We start from the raw sequence: 19887 nt of genomic DNA, 5'->3' as shown, positions 1-19887 counted from the left end.
TTTTCATTTCTATGTAGATGTAAACCTTAAAAACTATAAAACATGTTTTGGATATTAGCAGCGTTGTCGCCCAGAAAAGTACATGATGCACGATGATGTTTTCACAATATGAATTGGTTTTAATGACCACAAAACATATGGCAACCTGATGAACAATAAATTTTTTATTGGTTAAAATCTGACTTCATTTTACTTCATTCACTACAGTTCACTCTTGGGTAACACATTACAATAATTTTCATTAGTTAACATTAGTTAACTACCTTAGTTAACATGAACTAAGAATGAACAATATACTTCTTCACCATTTATTCATCTTAATTAATATTAATTTCAACATTTACTTATACGTTATTAAAATCAAAGGTTGTACTTGTTAACATTAGTTAATGCAATGTTAACTAACATGAACTAACAATGAACAGCTGGATTTTTATTAACTAACATTAACAAAGATTAATAAATACTGTAACAAATGTATTGCTCATTGTTAGTTCATGTTAGTTAATACATTAATGTTAACTAATGAGCTTTACTGTAAAGTGTTCCCCACTCTCGTCTTGATGAATGAACATCCACAGGATAAACTGCTGTGTTAGAAAGAAAACATCCAGTCTTAAATGTAAACTTCTTCTGAACTACCATTAAATACATTGGATTGTTTGTCACATGTACATTTGTATTAGAGTTCCTCAATTCAATGAACATGTCATTAGGCCTGTTCTCAGAGGAGATGTGCCGGTGTGCTTCATTTCAACATAATGCAGCTTTTCTCGCTCATTTTGGGTATTAAATATCACATATTTGGCATTATTCCTTGAGGGCAAGTGCTGCAAAGTCCTGAAATGCGATCTTTACACAGGGAAGCCCCTGTCCGAAGCCCTCAGTTCAGGTGAACGAAAGCTTCCCTCCTTTATGAGACGTGTTTGAGAGCAGGAGGAGAAGTGACCAATCAGAGGGCTAGAAGAGCCTGTACCTGAGCAGGTGTGAGGATCTCTAAAGCTGCTCTGTGTGTGTTTGTGTGCAGTCTCTCGGACCTTTATTTCACCAGAAAACCCCTCTTAATACCGAAACACGGGATAAAACACTCAGATTATGGAGACTAGAGTTGTTCTAGTGCTTTGCTTCGCCAGCCTCGGCGTGTTTTCCGGCGCGCGAGGCGATAAAAAGGACATTTACGCGAAAGTTGTGGATTTGGTGGCTCCAGGTGAAGAGTTCCTCACAGAAGATGCTCTTGTCTCGGTGTTTGAGCGGCTGGAGAACCGTGTGCAGTGTTTCGGTGTGTCGTGTGGAAAGGTAGGTTATATTTGCGCACTTTTGGAGAGGTCGAGGTCCAGCGCGCGCCCGCGGCGGCTGAAGGCTCGTGCGCTACACCTGACTGAAGAATCGCGTAAATTACTGTTATATGGGCTAAAATACAATCTTACTGAATAAAAGAAAAGAAAAATAGAAGTTACGAAAGGTTTGGAGAGAATAAATCATGTGTAAGGGAAATAAAGAATCCGTGCAGTTGACAGAAAACTTTCACAGTGTCGAACAGGTTAAATGTTTAAAGGGAACGTGTGTTGTTAGTGGTCTCGAGGTTTTTTAAGATTTACACCATTTTAATCTTCTTTTATGTAATCCTGTGGTGTGAAAAAATACTTTTCGAGTGTATAAAAGATACCGGGTAAAAGCACCCGTTGGCCGCTGTTGGGGCATGTTGTCACAACGCGGACCTGTGACACATCTGTATTATTAAATGGGATTAGAGATTTAATTTATTGTCTTTGCTGTAGAATTAAAACTGTGAACAATTATGAAATGCAAAACAATTCATGAAACAAAAACATTACAAAATCAGATGTGACAACTTACCCCAGCTTGGAAAAAAACTGTCTTAATGTTTCCCATTTTGGTTTTATTGACTTGTGTTCACAAAACTACAGAATTCTAGGTATTTGAAACCAACATAACCATCCTGATCACCATAAGGCATAAGCATTACTATAAAAGGCGTTTGTGGAACTGGACTCTTGACTTTTTAATCTATAAGTTACTGAGATATGCCTATAGATTTGTCTGCACTATAACACAGACCAGCGTTACGAAATATATTACCAATAGTGCAAATTATGAACAGTGAACCCATGGTTTTATAAGATAATCTAACTGAAAACTTGCTAAAATCATCACTGAGATCAGATATTTTTTTATTTAATCAATAATCATATAGGCCTGCAAGTTTTAATAATACAGCACTTGTGCTGTATTTGATATCTGTGCTGACTAATATAATAATTACTACTGTAAAGCTTTAGTAAATTATTGTTGGTCTGCTCAATAGTTAGATACTTAAATCTTTCTTTTTTGATGACAGGGGTAGTTAACGTGTCCCACAGTTTTACTGTATTAGCTGTGATGTTTTGGCAGAAAGTTTTGTACATTGAACTTTATTACTTTGAAGATTGATTATTTTTATGTAATTGGATAATTAGTGTTTGTCCGAAAAAAGTATTTTGAAACATTTTTCAGTGGGTTAAATGTTATCTTTTCTATTATAACTTTCCAAGTATAGAGTTTGAGTTTTGTTATCAGCAACATATTTCCACAAAAAGACTAAACAGAATATTATTTAATATTAATAGATACAATTCTGACTTAATCTCGGATTCCCAGAATTCTCAAATAAATATCTGTTTAAGGCAATATATATATATATATATATATATATATATATATATATATATATATATATATATATATATATATATATATATTTCCCCAGTTGATTGTTCACCGTACATTTAATTGTTTTGTATTACAAGATTTCTGAAATGTTATGTTTAAATATGCAAATGAGTCATTGTCTAATTAAATATGCACTTATTTGCACATATTTCCAGAACAGAAATCTGAACATTGATGAAGCCAGGGCCAAAATTCTTGTTTGATTTTGTCAACATTTTAAAGTTGTATCTTTTTATCACTCTGAAAATACTGTCAACAGCCTGTTTTAGGAAGAACATGTTATATAAATGATATACTGTATGATCAAAGCCCTCTGAAACCCTTCAGAATATTAATATGTATAAAACTGTAAAGTTTAGTGTACGTAAAGCTGCTGGTGTGGAGATTTCTGATTGGGGAAAAAAACGAACGGCCTTTAAAGATATGCATACAAATTGAAATCTACAGATGCAAATACATAAAGTGCAATAAAATAATGTGTATTTTGGATGTTTTATTTCTGCTAGCTGAGAGATTAGGCTAAAATCTCAAAACTGACCAGTGCATGAAAAAACCCAATGGTTTTGCCTTTATATTGTCTTGATTTAAATACAAAACAGTTGCATTAAATACAACAATTATATGGTTTCTTATCTAGACTCACATCATCCCATTATGGAAGCTTGTTTCCGCCATGGAATAAAATGATTTAAAACACAATTGTGACTTTTATATCACAATTCTGACCTTTTTTTTTTTTTATTACAATTTTACAATTGCGAGTTATAAAGTCAGAATTGCAAGATATAAACTCATCTTATATAAAGTCCAATTCTGAGGAAAAAAACACTGACTTATTTCTCAGAATTAATATCTCACAATCCTGACTTTAATAACTCGCAATTGTGATTTACATTTTTAAGTAAAATCAAATTGGCTGTACAAGTCATTTCAACTCTTTTTTTAAAATCTTGTTGAATCTTAAATAACTTAAAGTTGAAATCGTCAAATTATCTTGATGAGCTAAAGTGGTGGACATTACATCTGTTATTTGTCATCTTTTACGTGAAGAAGAGACGATCTGCGCACCGACCCAAACGAGTGTTCAGACGGCACGCAGAAGCTTGCTCATGGCCTATACGCTGAGTTTCAGTTCATTTTTGTGACGCGCTCCACAAACTCCACGTAAAGGAAACCGATACGGCATAAAGCAGCATCCTGTTCGTTTTCTTGATTTTACAAAAGCACAATATTTTGTTTTTATTGTGAGTATTTATTATAGACCCTTTACAGTTTCCAATGATGCATTACTCACATCTACTCTTATCTGTATTATCATAACTTTCCGTGATTTCTTGAAAAAGTGTAATATTGAATTGTGTGTCTGTGATTATATTGACTGATTATATCTCAACACTGCTTGCGTGTTCAGGGGGCGGGGTTATGTAAATTTTAGGGTTGGTGATGTCAGTAACCCGGGAGGAATGTGGTGTAGTCTCTACCAGCCGTTTGTTGTAGTCCTTAAAAAGCAATTTCTTTAAAAGCAAATATCTCCCTTTGCTTTGAACTTCGAGCGTTGTAACTTTGCAGATGTTGTTTATGCTCAAACAGCAACATTACACACTAACTAAAGTTAGAAAAGTGAAATCATAATCAACCACCCCTTTAAGTTGTTTCCGCTGCAATAATGAGACAAAATCATTTGGCATTGGGCCGATTTGTGTCGTGGTCCAGTGAAGTAGTAGATGACACTTTTTCTCCTTGTCGCTCATATTTCTGGGATTTCTTGAATAAGCACAATATTGAACTCTATGCATCCGTGATTATCTCTATGCTCTCTCTCAGTGTCTTTCAGTGGAGGGTCTCCATCAGCTGTTGAACTTCAGCAGTTCACAGGGGCTCCGGATGGAGGATTTCTTCACCATGGCTCCTGGATGCTGTTTGTTCCTGAGCGCTCCGGCCGAGACCTGCAGGGCCGTTCACAAGGGCCAATGGGGCGTCGAAACCGATCGCTTCATCCAAACCATCCTCGGCCACAACCACGATCACAACACCTCCACCACCGCTCATCCTCCTCACGGAGACATCAGTGACTATGAGGGATTGGAGAAGCTGTTTCACGATATGGAGAAGTACTATCAGCCCGACACACATGAGGTGTGTATCATATTTCATTTTCATGTTGTTTAGTGCATGCTAACGGTCAGTGTTGGGGAAAGTTACTTTTAAAAGTAAGGCATTACAATACTGCGTTACTCCCAAAAAAAGGAACTAATAGCATTACTTAGTTACTTTTTATGAAAAGTAATGCGTTACATTACTTTTGCGTTACTTTTTCTCACCTGTGCTGGGCTTGCTTGTTTGTTTTTTAATAACATCAAAAAAAGTTTTATTTTTGGCAAATATTAAGGCCCTTTTACCCCCGAAAGTGAAATGAATAATCCTCATACTGAAGGACATGCATATTTACTCCTGTACAGTAGAGGGCGCCGCTCAAACAAACCATTCAGCTTTTCTGGATTAAAGAACAATATAGGAGAAGAAAGTTCAACACTCTTATTTCTAAATCTAATCTAAAGTAATTTTTGCTTATTAATATGGTTGAATTAGATCATTGAAGGTCAGCAGCAAAGACATTGGTTAATAAAGTGAGATTAAATACATAAAGTATAATTGTGTAATTTAATATAGTTAATTCTAAAAGTCTTGCGTAAAATTCTGAGATTGCGTTTTACTGTTTTTATTCATTTTGAGGAATACTGAATGTTTTCAGCATGTTCACATTTAGTCTAGAGCTAAAATAACCATCATGTTTACACATCCTCACTTTATTTCTCTAAACATGAGGACAGGAGAGCTGTCAGTCAATACATGTGAAAAGTAACTAGCGTTACTTATTTGAAAAAGGAACTTAGATATTTTGTTGTAAATTGATAAATGAATGCGTTATTTTACCAGTTACTTTTAAAAGCAATCTGATTACGTAACTCAAGTTACTTGTAATGAGTTCCCCCGACACTGCTCACGGTTATCTGGAATGAATTGCAAAGGCTAATTGCAGCTTGACTTGTGTTACTGAGAATGACAGCAAGACTGGAAAGACAGGATTCAAGCTGACACTTCCACGCTGACGGACACACGCGTCTTGTGTTTCTCCTCTAGCCCTGTGTCTCTCTGAAGGACATCGTGGAAGAGAGCAGCTCTCATCACGGAGATCACGTGCACGTGGAGCTGGACGCCGTGATGGGAAACGTCCTCTATCACGCTCTGAGAGGAGACTGCATGAAAGCACATGAGTTTCCGGACCGGGAGTTCTTCCTGGATTACATCTTCAGCCGCTTCGGCTCGGAAAACCTCACGCTTCATGGTATTGACTGGCTGACAATCCTGCAGGACACTTCTCCATAGCCTTTTTCTATACCACTCGGCTCAGACTCTATTGAAATAAAGCTGAAATAAAATACAAATAGTAGATGGAAAAATGTAACCCTTGGCAACTATTATATTTTGAATTAGATTTATTTTTATATTTTTATTTTTCGTTTTAGTTAAAGTTTTAGTAAGTTTTAGTAAGTTTTAGTTTTTATGAATTTTTATTAAATTTTTATTTATTTTTAGTACAAAAATTCTAAATCCAAAATAAAAGTTTGTGTTTACGTAATATTTGTGTGTGTACTGTGTATAATTATTTTATATATATAAATACACACACATATGCATGTATATATTTAAGATTTTTTTAAATTATATATAAAATATTTATATTTATATATAATATAAATGATGTATAAATATATATACAGTATATACATGCAAATATTTCTTAAATAAATACATGCATATGGATGTATTTATATATGAAAAATAATTATACACAGTACACACACAAATATTACGTAAACACAAACTTTTATTTTGGATGCGATTAATTGTTGCCCAGCACTAAAATTTATATTATTTTAGTCAGTATTTGTTTTATTTTTAATTTTTAATTTATTTAAATTTTTTAATTATTATTATAATTTTTTTTTTTTAAGTAACATAAATGTTTTTTAATTGTTTTAGTTAACGATAATAACCCTGCAACAAACTGAAATGAAATAAAATAAGTATAAGCTGAAGTACTAAAATTACTAGTAAAAAATAAATAAAAATAATAATAATAAATTCAGTAATAATATGTCAAACCTACTTAGATAACTGACTAAGTTCAAATCAGGGTTAATTGTTGTGTCTGGTTGTGCTAACAGTAACACTCATACTTTATACTTCCCATTAAGTATTTTGGGTAACACTTTATTTTACTGTATCCTTGTTACATATGCAACATGTAATTACCATAGTAATAACAGTAAATTATGCATAATTACATGCAACTAACCCTCAACCAAACCCTAATCCTACCCTAACCCTATAGTAAGTACATGTAGTTGCTTAATATTACTCAGTACTTAAATATATAATTACACTGTAACAATGACACCTTAAAATAAAGTGTAACCGTATTTTGTATAGTTTTTGTCACATGTGTTTTTGCAGAGCTGTGATGTAAGCCAGTAGCTATTGGCTGTTTAGACTGGATGCGCTTGTCCAAAGAAAAAACAATGATGTGGTTTTTAATGTTCTGCACCATTAACATAGTTGCACTTCTGATCATGATTTTTTAAATAATGTTACTCTTCTCAGATTTTGAAGAGCTTCTACAGGCTTTAAAGCTGGGCGGAGAGAAGCATGAGCATGAGCATGAGCATGAGCATGAGCATGAGCATGAGCATGATGAAGATCACCATCATCACAGGAGAAGGAGTCGTGCGGAGAGCCATCAGACCAACAGCAGCTGGGACACGGTAACCTGCAGAGAACCTCACACACTTAGAGGAGATTTGGGAAACACTTCACAATAACCTCTCATTTGCTAACATTAGTTAATGCATTAACTGGAAATAAACATTAACTAAGATTAATACAGGTTTTAGAAGAATTGTTCATTGTTAGTTCACGTTAACTTGATTGTTAAATGAAACCTTTTTGAAAAGTGTTACCAATAATTTAATATGTAATAATTACTATTTTAACAACACATTTTCATGTTCACGGTTCTCTGGTGTCGGTTAATGATCACATGAAATGAATAATCACAATATATATATATATTGTAATTGTAAAATTTAACTTTTTTCACATTAAAAATTACTTACAAACCTAAAACATTTTCTTGAAGTCTCAAGAAGTTAAAGTTTCTTATATTTTCTTTTAAATATTTAACAACTGAATTAATAATAATTCATTATTTATTTATTTATTTATTTATTCATAAAATTGATAAAATTTAAGTGTTTTCATTTTGATTTAGATTTTTTTGTTATTGATTTTTTTTATATATATAATTTTTTTATGTTACTTACTTTTTTTGCAATTAAATTAATTATTAACATTTAATTAACTCCCAAACCCAGTTCAGGAAACCCTGTGGTAATCAATCATGCAATAATTTAAACAAAGAAAGTAATACATTTGGACACATTAACTCAAAACTCTGAGTTAACTTTGATTTTATGGACGAATATGTTATTTCCCAGAATGCATTACCCGTGTTTAAACCTTTGAATAGCAATTCCACTTTTATCATTCCAATTCCAATTCCAGATTGTGTGGTTTGCAAAAACTTACAGCAACATAGAAGTGTGGCGTTCCCCTTTTATGGGGCATCATGGGAAATCTCTGCACGCCTCTGAAATCTAATCATTTAGCCGTGGCGCTTGACGAAGAGAGCAATCATGTGTCTGCGTGAGAAATGATCTGGAGGCCTGTAACATGAAGGATGATGGATGTTGTGACGCGCGCTGCATGTTTCATCTGTCCACACTCATAATCAGAGTGAAATTAAGCAGTACATGTAATCTGAGCTCGTTTTTAATCATGATGAATGTTTCCCATTTCTTTAAGCTCACGCGCGGTCTAAATAAGACCTGTCATCCGATATCCGTGGAATTAATATTTCAGCAAATAGTAAATCTGAGTGTTTCACGCGTGATTATCGGAGCATCAGCAGCGCTGCGGTGTGAGATGAAATATTAATGGCAACAAATATTTTATGCATTTTTTCATTTGCATGTGTCCGTGTGGATTATGATGCGCACACAGACCTGTTTCAGCGCTGAAGAGCTGATGAGGATCTACGGCCTGAGCTCTTCATCACTGACCCGAGATCAGTTCACAGAGCTCAGTCCGGCTCTGATCCAGCAGATCCTCAGCGGAGGCTGTTCTGAGATCAGTCCGACACCGGAGAGCCCTGATTCTCTCAGCACTGCAGAGAGTGAGTGATCAACATGATTCAGATGTTAACATACCAGCCTCCTTCAACTAATACAGTCTACTCTGGTGTTTAAAATATACTCAGAATAATACGTAATGGGCAAATTGAAGGTCACATAATGAAATATACATGGCTTATAAACAATCATATCTCACCCAAAAATCGTAAGAAAACTTCTTAAAGAACATCAGGCCTGTTTGAAATATATATATATATATATATATATATATTTTTTTTTTTTGCAATCTGACATCCACTGTAATTTTTTTTTTATATGATTCATAAGTTATGATGTGTTTTGACGTTGCTTTAACTCATCAAAATAAATTTTTTCAAATTTTTTTTAAGCATTTTAAGGTAATTTAAGTTGAAATTAAGCACATTTAAAAATAATAATTTACTGTATATTGTTAATAATAATAGAGATAATATTCTAATTAAAAATAATAATAATTAATAATATTTAAGGTAAAGTAGGTTTGCAAGTACGCATCATTGAGATAATATTATAGTTTTTATAAATTTTTTATTTTTATATTTTCCATTTTCATTTGAATTTTGTTGTGTGATTTTTGTTGTTTTTATTCGTTTTTAGTTTTTCTATAGAGTTTTTTATTAATTGAAAAAAATACTTTTAGTCATTTTAGAACATCAAGTTAAACTGAACAAAAATGGGAAAGGATGAAAAAAAAAGAAGAAAAAAAAGGTTTTTATACTTTATTTCTGTTAACCTTTATTTAATTTAAAAGAATGGAAGCATTTTTTATGGTTTTAATTTTTGTTTTAGTTAACTATAATAACACTAGTATGTGTCATGGTAGTAATTGTTGTACTGAATTTAACTTCAGGAGAAAATGTGGCTAATTGTAATTGACAATGTCACAATGCAAATTTTTATAATTTTTTTATTCTAAAAATAGTTAATAAAATAAAATTAATAGTTAAAATAAAATAAATAAATAAAATTATTAAAGAACCAAAGATCTCAATATGAACTCATACAGTATCATTTAATCTCAATGAGTGAAAAATATTGCTATTTATGTTGTAAAAGATTTATTTGGAAGTATGAATTGTATTTATTAACCGAAGTGATCTAAAGTGACTTCAAATCCTGCAGCGTTTCCTCGTATCAAACCTGATTCTGCCGAGCGCAGTGTGAACGGTGTGCCGGAGCTCAAAGCTCTCGTTTGTGGTGTTGATCCACACACACACACACACACACACACACACACACACACACACACACACACACACACACACACACACACACTGAATGTCTCCTCTGTGCACAGGGTACGGATACGCCACGCTGGCGAACCTCATCATCTGTCTGATGGCCATGTTTGGGATCGTGGTGCTGCTGTTCTCGGCCTGTACACGAGTGTTCGAGCTCTGTATCCAGTTCTGCATCAGTCTGGCGGTGGGCTCGCTGACAGGAGACGCTCTGCTGCATCTGCTGCCCGCGGTGACTATACATCTCTGCCCTTTCTGCAGATCATAGGCAAAATATGAGGATTTTATGCTGGGAAAATGTCGTTAAAAGTGTGAACACAGTATAGAAATGGGCCTCTGAAGAGAGAAATCACAATGCTCAACCTTTGGGTTTTATTCTCTTGAATGTGTTCACGCTTTTATGATAACATCGTCATATTTTATTACTGATTTGTCACTTTTATTCATCAAGGATGCATTAAATTGATCAAAAATGACAGTGAAGACAATTATAATATTACAAAAGGTTATAAATGCTGTTCTTTTGAACTTTCTATTCAGCAAAGAATCCTGAGAAATAAAATGTATCACAGTTTCCACAAAAATCTGAAACTGTTTTCAACATTAATAATAATATTAAATGTTTCTTGATCATCAAATCATCATATTAGAATGATTTCTGAAGGATCATGTGACACTGAAGACTGGAGTAATGATGCTTTGAAAACAGGAATACATTACACTTTACTATATATTCACATAGAACACAGATATGTAACATTATTTCACTGTTTTCACTGTATTTTTGATCAAGTAAATGCAGCGTTGATGAGCTCTTCTTTCAGAAACATGAAAGGCTCTTACAGTCGTGTTCAGTTCGTTACGGAAACGGTTTCGGTCCTCGTTTAGTCAGACTGAATCTGTATTTGCATGATCTGAGATAACACTGATATTTAAATCCACTACGGCACATTTGCCAACATCTGCTCATATATTAGTGTCAGGTTAGTATTATTTGAACACTGTAATTGTATTTATTATTATTTTGCTTATCATTTATTTATTAATTATTATTATTTATTTTATAACTGGATTTTTTTTCTTCAGTTATATACTATAGTTACTATATTTTGATGTGCTTTTGCAATTTGTATTAGTTAAAAAAAAGTTTTGTTTAGATTTCATTTATTTTTATTTTAGTTTGAGTAGTTTTAGAACTTGTTTTCAGTCAGTTGCCAATTCAACATTTTTTTATCTAATTATTTTCAGCTGTATTTAAATTAATTTAAAAAAATGGAATAGTTTTAGTGAACGATAACAACCCTGCTTTAAATCATTTATTATTCTGACCTAGATTGAAATATCAGGTCATCATGACACACTATCATGATTGTATCTTCTCATTAGTAGAGTCCATCCCTAAACACGAGGCACGCTGCCAAACACAGGTTAACCTGTAACTCTGAAAACATCCCAAAGGGCAAAGGACTGTTTATTTCATATTTCATATCGCTGGCATGTCGAATTCTTCATGCAACGAGATATATAAAAAAATTAAAATAATTGTAGTTGTAAATAAAACAAAGATTATACAAAAAAATACTATGTTCTACTTAAAAAATGTCATGTTTATTTCAATGTTTATTTCAACGTTCTGCGATCCCTCTCTGCCTGAAGCTCAGAGAAACATCCCGTTCCCGGTTTAACGGGGCAGAATGGGTCTCGACGGCAGGTCTGGCACCTGTTATTACTCATAATACACCACCATGGTAAAAATCGAAGCCCGCATAGTGAAATATGCATGGCTAATAAACATGTTGGCTTATAAACAATCAAATCTCACCCAAAAATCTAAAGAAAACAAGAAGTTTCTGCTTAAAGAACATCAGGCCTGTTTGAAAGATTGTTTTTGCAGTGTGACATTAACTGTAAAAACTGATATGATCAATAAGTTATGACAACATGTGTTTTTACATCTCATCAAAATAAGTCAAGCAATTTTCAACTTAAAAAACAAAAAAACATTTTAAATGTAATTTAAGTTGAAATTACTTCAACATCGAAGTTGATTGTGCTTAAAAATTTAAGGCAGCAAAAAATTTTTACAGCGTTGTTTTATTTTAATGACGTAAGCACATTAAAAATAATTATATACTGTATATTATTAATAATAATAGACATAATATTCTAATTAAAAAATCATGAATAATATTTAAGGTAAAGTAGTTTAAAAAAAAAAATTTTTATGAATATTAATTATAGTAATTTTGTTGTTTTTATTAGTTTAGTTTTTCTATATCGTTTTTATTCATTTAAAATAGTTTGAGTTATTTTAGAACATCAAGTTAAACTAAACAAAAATGAGAAATTATGAAATAAAATGAAATAAAAAAAGGTTTTTAAACTTTATTTCTGTTAACGTTTATATAATATAAATCAATAAAAACTTTTTTTTAATGGTTTTAGTCGACTATAATAACACTAGTATGCATCATGGTAGTAATTGCTGAACTGAATTTAACTTCAGGAGATTTAGGAGGAAATGTGGCGGATTGTAATGGACGATCTCATGGCGTTCTGCGATCACTCTCTGCCTGAAGCTCATAGAAACATCCCGTTTCCCGGGTTAACGGGGCAGAACCCGTTATTTCCCCCGAGCGCTGACATCGCCCACGTTCCCTCATCCGTTTAGATCCGTGTCAACATAACTACAGCCCTGTCATACCATGTCATCGGCCTGAGTGGAAAATAACCGGATTGCTGAGAAGAAAGTGCGCTCTCTTATTGAGTGCGGACAGGAATGACTCTACAGCCCTGCTGGGAAATCAAAGCACAATCAGAGCTTCTGACTGGCGTTAATGTCATCGTCCGGCTGTGTTTTCATGGCTCTGTGTCTCTGTGCAGTTCTTAGGCCTTCACGTTCATGAAGCCGGACACGATCACGATCACACAGAGGACAACCTCGACTATATGTACAAACTCCTGGTGCTTCTCGCGGGCATCTATATCTTCTTCCTGATGGAGAGCATCTTCTCCATTATCACCCGCTCACAACATCACCACCATCACGATGACGTGAGTGTTCCGTGTCCCCTGAGCGTTCCCGTCCCACATGATCCGATTATGTGTTGATTCCCGGACCTGTGTTCACAGGAGGAGTCTGAGGTTCATCACTGCGACCACGGCCGAGTCCTGCAGATGTTCCAGAGAGAGAGACAGGGCAATCACTCCAGCTCTCAGGCGGATCTGGTGAGAAAACCATGGAAAAGTGTGGGAAAGAGTCCTTGTTAATGAATAAACTAATACTATTCAAAAATACTAATAGTCTAAATTCAGAAGAAGGGTTATTTTAGTATCACACTATTATAGTTTTATTCATATTGTTATTTTTATATTTTACATTTTCATTCTGAACTTTAGATACATTTTTTTTGTCATTTTGATGGGTGTTTTGTCTATTTATTTATTTATTTATTTATGTCAACACTACCTTTCAAAAGTTTGGAATAATTAAGATTTTTTTTTTTACACAAAAATAAATAAAAAATAAGTCTGTCTGCTAAAAATTCAGCTTTGATCACAGGAATAAATTACATTTTACAATGTATTCACATAAAAAACATCTATTTTAAATTATAATAATATTTCACAATATTATTGTTTTTACTGTATTTTTTATCAAATAAATGCAGTCTTGGTGAGCAAGAGAGACTTTTTTCAAAAACATTTAATAAAAAATAAAAAAACTTTGTTTTCCAAACTTTTGACCTGTAGTGTATTTGTTTTTTTATAATTTAATTTAATTTAATTTAATTTAATTTAATTTAATTTAATTTAATTTAATTTAATTTAATTTAATTTAATTTAATTTAATTTAATTTAATTTAATTTAATTTAATTTAATGCAGTCTCTATTCTAGGTTGTACGAGATGTGCTATTAATGAATATTTGATTATTATTATTGTAGGTTGATGCTGAAAAAAAAGAGAAGTCCTTCCTGGAGCCTGTTGGCTCTAAAAGAGGTGATAATCCTGTGTGTTAATGACATATTCATGTTCTGGAACGGAGTAAAATGAGCTGTTGAATGCAGATAACCATCAGGCCTGCATGTTTACAGTGGTCTTGTCTTCTTCTTCAGAGAAGCGTTTGCTTCCCTACATGATCACCATCGGAGACGGCATCCATAACTTTGCGGACGGTCTGGCTCTCGGCGCGGCGTTCTCCATCTCGTGGAGATCCGGTCTGGCCACGTCTCTGGCTGTGCTCTGCCATGAGCTGCCGCATGAGCTAGGTGAGCGCCGGATTATATGATCAGAAATGCAATCATATTTTCAAATATTATTAGAATTTAAAATGGCTGTTTTCTATGTGAATATATAGTAAAGTGTAATTTATTCCTGTGATCAAAGCTTCATTACTCCAGTCTTCAGTGTCACATGATCCTTCAGAAATCACTCTAATATGATGATTTGATGCTCAATACACATTTATGATTAATATCAGTGTTGAAAACAGTTGTGCTGCTTCAGATTTCGTGGAAATACTTTTTTTTTTAGGATCGTTTGATGAATAGAAAGTTCAAAAGAACAGCATTTATTTGAAATAGAATCTTATAACATCATAAATGGGTTTTTTTGTCACTTTTGATCGATTAGAAGCATCATTTCCACACATGAATTGGCCCCTCTGAGTCCTCTGAAAGTCTTTGGGATGTTAAATAAATGTTGTGATGTCATTTCCATACATTTTTGGTCAAGATCTTGTATTGACAATGTCCACTTGTGTTTTTTTAAGTTCATTTTGACTAAAATGAACATGTTGCATTACAGCTTTTTTTTTGTGTGTGCATCTCATTTTCTGTTTTGAAATAGTATTACATGTACGTACACACTTCCTGACCACACAACAGTTTCATTTGGATTTAAATAGGCAAATGTTTAAGAGTCTGTAATTGGATCATTATTGCAGTGATTATTATGTGTCTATCATGTTATATGTTTGGCAACAGTTCTTCTAATCCACTAGATCACATAGAAGATCTTAAGCAAAAATGAATGCAACTCTTGATGGAAATAAATGTTGTGATGTTATTGGTGAAGAGCTTGTATTATCAAAGCAAGAGTCCAGCTCTGTAAAGTCTCCTCCAGAACATCTCAAACACTCTCAGTGAATTTAAGATCTGGACTCATGTGTGGAAATGATTCTTCATGTTCCTCACAATCATTCTTTCACAATCTGAGTCTGATGAAACTTCACTGTCCTCCTGGAATATGACCATGATGTGTTTCCTACATGTTTAAGAAATGGAAAGCTACACTAACATCAGTTAGTGTTAGAAGAGCTGTTACCAATCATATAACATGATAGAAACATAATAATAATCACTCCAATAATGATCCAATCATAGACTCTTAAGCGTTTAAATCCTTCTTTTGGCCAGGCTATATACAGTATATATATATATACACACAAACAAATTATTTTGTCAAAATCCTAAAAAGAATAGTTTCGCTGCTTGATGACCATGGGAAACCAGTTGAGAACCACAGGTGATAATGTGTGGTTAGCGTATGATAAGGACGAGTGCCTGTTGACTGGTTTCAGTGTTTGTTCTGAGATAAACTCAACAGGTTCTGTGAAACTCTGCAGAAAACAAGTGAGCAGCGCTTTCTCTAAAGGCACTCTTCACAGTTCCTGTTCTGAGTCACGGAACGTCCCAGAGAAACACAGATTAGATAGCATTGACTCCTGAGTTCATGAGTGCTCCTTCCTGGTTATGATTTCCTCCTTCTTTCTGCACACACGCACACGAGGACGAACAAAGAATGAAGGGATTGAAAAATCTCCTGTCTGACGGAGAAATAAACGTACACACCTCTCTATAGTGGAATATTCATTCTCAGACATTTTTATGCTTAGTTTAACAGATGATTTTTGATTAATGCATGATTGAAGCTCTTGATTTAATCTTTCATTTAGATTAAAATGCCTTTTTTTTTATTTTTTTTATATAAATGTATTTATTTCGCTAGTAGTTTTCTTGAGTGTTGTTGGTTGTCTTGCTTTCAGACCTGATTTTATGCTTTATTTTACTCTTTTATTCTAACCAGAGGAGGTTTTTATTGCTCAGGAGATTTAAGTTAAATTTGTGTCTCACAACTCTTGACTTTATAACTTGCAAATGCAAGTTCACTGTATATCTCTTCAGAATTGTCAGATAAAAAGGCACAATTATCTTTCTTTTTGTATTCCCTCGTGAAAACAAGCTTCCAAACATTTAACCCCAAAATCAAAAGAAAGAAATAACAAATTATATTTTACTTTTTTTTTAAAAAAACAACATATTTTTGTACTGTGACATCAATGAGAATTTCATACAAGATCCTAAAATAGGCTTAATTTTTGTTTTCAAAATATTATTTATTATTTCTTTGTTTTGGCTCGAAATTTCTTCAGTTTTTGTGGATTATCCGAGAAGCCGGAAACAAGTAAAAAAAAAAAAAAAAGTAAAAATATATATATATATATATATTATCAGAGTACATTTTACAGGAAAATTCCATTTCAATCTTTCTAATTCAGATTTTCATGTTTAATTCAACGCATTACTTGTCATTTCTTTGTAATTATCTGTGAGATTTATCAATGACTTGTGAAATTGTACGTTTTCAGTGCATTAGAGAGATCTCAGATGGACTTTTTCTTTCCTACACTGTCAGAAAAGCTCACTAAAACCTTACAGTAGTAATATACACTAATATACACTTTCCTTGAAGTGTTCTGCCCCAGTAACACACTGTTGTCCCCTCAATGCCGATGTTTTGTGAGTGTGTGCCGTCTCTCTGGTCTCAGGTGATTTCGCGGTCCTGTTGCACTGCGGTGTGTCTGTAAAGCGAGCTCTTCTGCTGAACATCGGCAGCTCTCTCACCTCCTTCATCGGCCTGTACATCGCGCTGTCCTTCTCCACAGAAGCCGTGGCTATAGAGTGGATCTCGGCGGTCACCGCTGGACTCTTCCTGTATGTCGGACTGGCAGACATGGTGCGTGACCATCTACTTCAGTCTCAGTGTTTATTTCAGTGTTCACAGATGCTCACAAAACCCTTCTTCTCTCGTTTCTCTCGTTCAGCTTCCCTCGATGGTTCATGTGGACAGTGAAAGACCATGGCTGGTTTTTACCCTGCAGAATCTGGGACTTTTAAGCGGCTGGGGCATTTTATTGCTTTTGTCCTTTTATGAAGACCAAATCGGGCTCTGAATATGATGCATTCGGTTTTTTTGTGCCTTATTCCTATATATCTGTCCGCGGAAACTACATATTAAACATGTGCAATGTGTCGGAATATTGGTAACACTTTACAATAAGGTCTCATTAGTAACATGAATTAATGCATTAAATAAGATTAACTAAAGAAGAGAAATAGTGATAGAAATACAATAGTTCATATTAGCTTAGGTCCATTAAAATAATATGAACAGATATAACTTTTGATTTTAATAATGTATTAGTACAAGAATGAATGCTTTTAAAGTATTATTTCATTGTTAGTTCATGTTAACTAATATTATGAACTTTATTGTGAAGTGTTACTTAAATATTTTTAGTATTTTTAGATTACAACATTTGGATGGAAAAGCATAGAAAACTTTTGCACATTTTCAGAATCTTTTTTTTTCCATTTTTTTTTCATTCATTGTTCATCAATATGAATCATAAATTCACGGATGAGATATTCAGCCTTTAATGTAGCTACTGTCTTTGAATTGCTGTATTTTTTATAAGTAAATACTTATAGGGTATTTCTGTAATTTATTTTTGCATTAGTATTTTTAAAGTAAGATATCAGCCAAAAACACTTGTGAAGCATAATAGTATATTACACTTACTATACTCTTATGATTAATATCTGCTAGAATGACGGCCAATTCTTTAGATTAGGATCAAATTCTCACTATTAACTATGACTTTTGCCTCAATAAACTCCTAATTACTGCTTATTAATAGTTAGTAATGTAGTGGGGATTAAGGAGAATGTAGTATAGATGGAGGATTAAGGGATGTAGAATATGGTCATGCAGAATAAGACATTTATATGTGCTTTATAAGTATTAATAAACAGCCAATATTCTAGTAATATGCATGTTAATAAGCAACTATTTGATAGTGAGAATTGCACCTTAAACTAAAGTGTTTCCGAATGAAGTTTATGAATTAAAATTGTCATTATTCACTGCTATAAATGCTTTGATTTAAAAGCAAATATGACACATGTCAAGACTCATCATATATATTTAGAAGATTATAATAAATGATTATGGACTAGTTTTACGATATACTTTGGTGAACTTGGTGAAGCTTTTTTGTACATTTTGGAGCTTTCCAGTGTTCATTCCCATTCATTTTCATTGAAAGAAAACAATCAGCATGAACTTTCATTCCCTTTTCCATTTGAACTGTCTTTAAGAATTTGTTTTATAATAATAATACCTGAAAATAAATCCAAACAAATACTAAATGTCATATTTTATCTCCCAGAGGTCATTCACTGCATAGATATCACACATATCTCACTCGCAGCGTTATAGAGCATGAAGACATGATCTCTGTGATTTCATATGCGTTATGCAAGCCATGAGGAGTCTGCTCAGCATTATGTGTGTGTGTGTGTGTGTGTGTGTGTGTGTGTGTGTGTGTGTGTGTGTGTGTGTGTGTGTGTCATCACTGGTGATGTTGTCTTCAGGTCAAACTCTAAACAGCAGGTTCACAGGGTTTATCTGGCATTATCGACCAGAACCACGCCTCTAAACCTCAAGACAAGCTCAGCAGAACCGCAGGTTAACATAACCTTGACTCAACAGGTGTATTTTAATAGTGTGTGTCATCTGAAAACCAGGTCAAATATACTGAATATTTAATACAGAAACAAAAATATAGAGGATGGAGGGATGGGTAATCGTTACTGAAAAAAAAAACGCCGTTTATTTATAACGCCGTTATTCCCATCACTGGTAGAGACAGACTGGTGGATGGATGGATAGAAACAGATGGATGGATAGATGGAGACAGAGGGATGGATGGATGGATGAATAGAGAAAGACGGATGGATGGATGAATAGAAACAGACGGACGGATAATGGATGGATGGATAGAGACAGACGGATGAATGGATGGATGGAGACAGACGGATGGATGGATGAATAGAAACAGACGGATGGACGGATAATGGATGGATGGATGGATGGATAGAGACAGACGGATGAATGGATGGATGGAGACAGACGGATGAATGGATGGATGGAGACAGACGGATGGATGGATGAATAGAAACAGACGGATGGACGGATAATGGATGGATGGATGGATGGATAGAGACAGACGGATGAATGGATGGATAGAGACAGACGGATGAATGGATGGATGGATGGATGGAGACAGAGGGATGAATGGATGGATGGAGACAGAGGGATGGATGGATGGATGGATGGATGGAGACAGAGGGATGAATGGATGGATAGAGACAGACGGATGAATGGATGGATGGAGACAGACGGATGAATGGATGGATGGAGACAGACGGATGAATGGATGGATGGAGACAGACGGATGGACGGATAATGGATGGATGGATGGATGGATAGAGACAGAC

The 19887-nt window shown here is 34.0% G+C and overlaps 1 protein-coding gene across 1 annotated transcript; it reads left to right on the top strand.

Moving 5' to 3' along the window:
- Positions 1 to 836: 836 nt before the first annotated feature.
- slc39a4 (solute carrier family 39 member 4) lies at positions 837 to 18744 on the top strand. Its single transcript, XM_082185455.1, has 12 exons — positions 837 to 1296; positions 4555 to 4866; positions 5872 to 6076; positions 7396 to 7556; positions 8854 to 9025; positions 10321 to 10493; positions 13145 to 13315; positions 13394 to 13489; positions 14209 to 14263; positions 14380 to 14532; positions 17094 to 17281; positions 17370 to 18744. The coding sequence occupies exons 1-12, from the start codon at positions 1096 to 1098 to the stop codon at positions 17496 to 17498; spliced, it is 2016 nt and encodes a 671-aa protein (XP_082041581.1). The 5' UTR covers positions 837 to 1095; the 3' UTR covers positions 17499 to 18744.
- Positions 18745 to 19887: the final 1143 nt, after the last annotated feature.

The sequence above is a fragment of the Leuciscus leuciscus genome (assembly GCF_965113295.1).
Source record: "Leuciscus leuciscus genome assembly, chromosome: 12".
Taxonomy (NCBI): domain Eukaryota; kingdom Metazoa; phylum Chordata; class Actinopteri; order Cypriniformes; family Leuciscidae; genus Leuciscus; species Leuciscus leuciscus.
This window is presented reverse-complemented; position numbering and strand designations above follow the sequence as displayed.

What these genes read in the sequence shown, in the direction of transcription:
- slc39a4 (XM_082185455.1), top strand. Translation starts at nt 1,096, where the DNA reads ATGGAGACTAGAGTTGTTCTAGTGCTTTGCTTCGCCAGCCTCGGCGTG. An exon ending in CCAACAGCAGCTGGGACACG is followed by an intron (nt 7,557 to 8,853) that starts GTAACCTGCAGA and finishes ATGCGCACACAG; the next exon opens with ACCTGTTTCAGCGCTGAAGA. An exon ending in GCCTGTTGGCTCTAAAAGAG is followed by an intron (nt 14,264 to 14,379) that starts GTGATAATCCTG and finishes CTTCTTCTTCAG; the next exon opens with AGAAGCGTTTGCTTCCCTAC.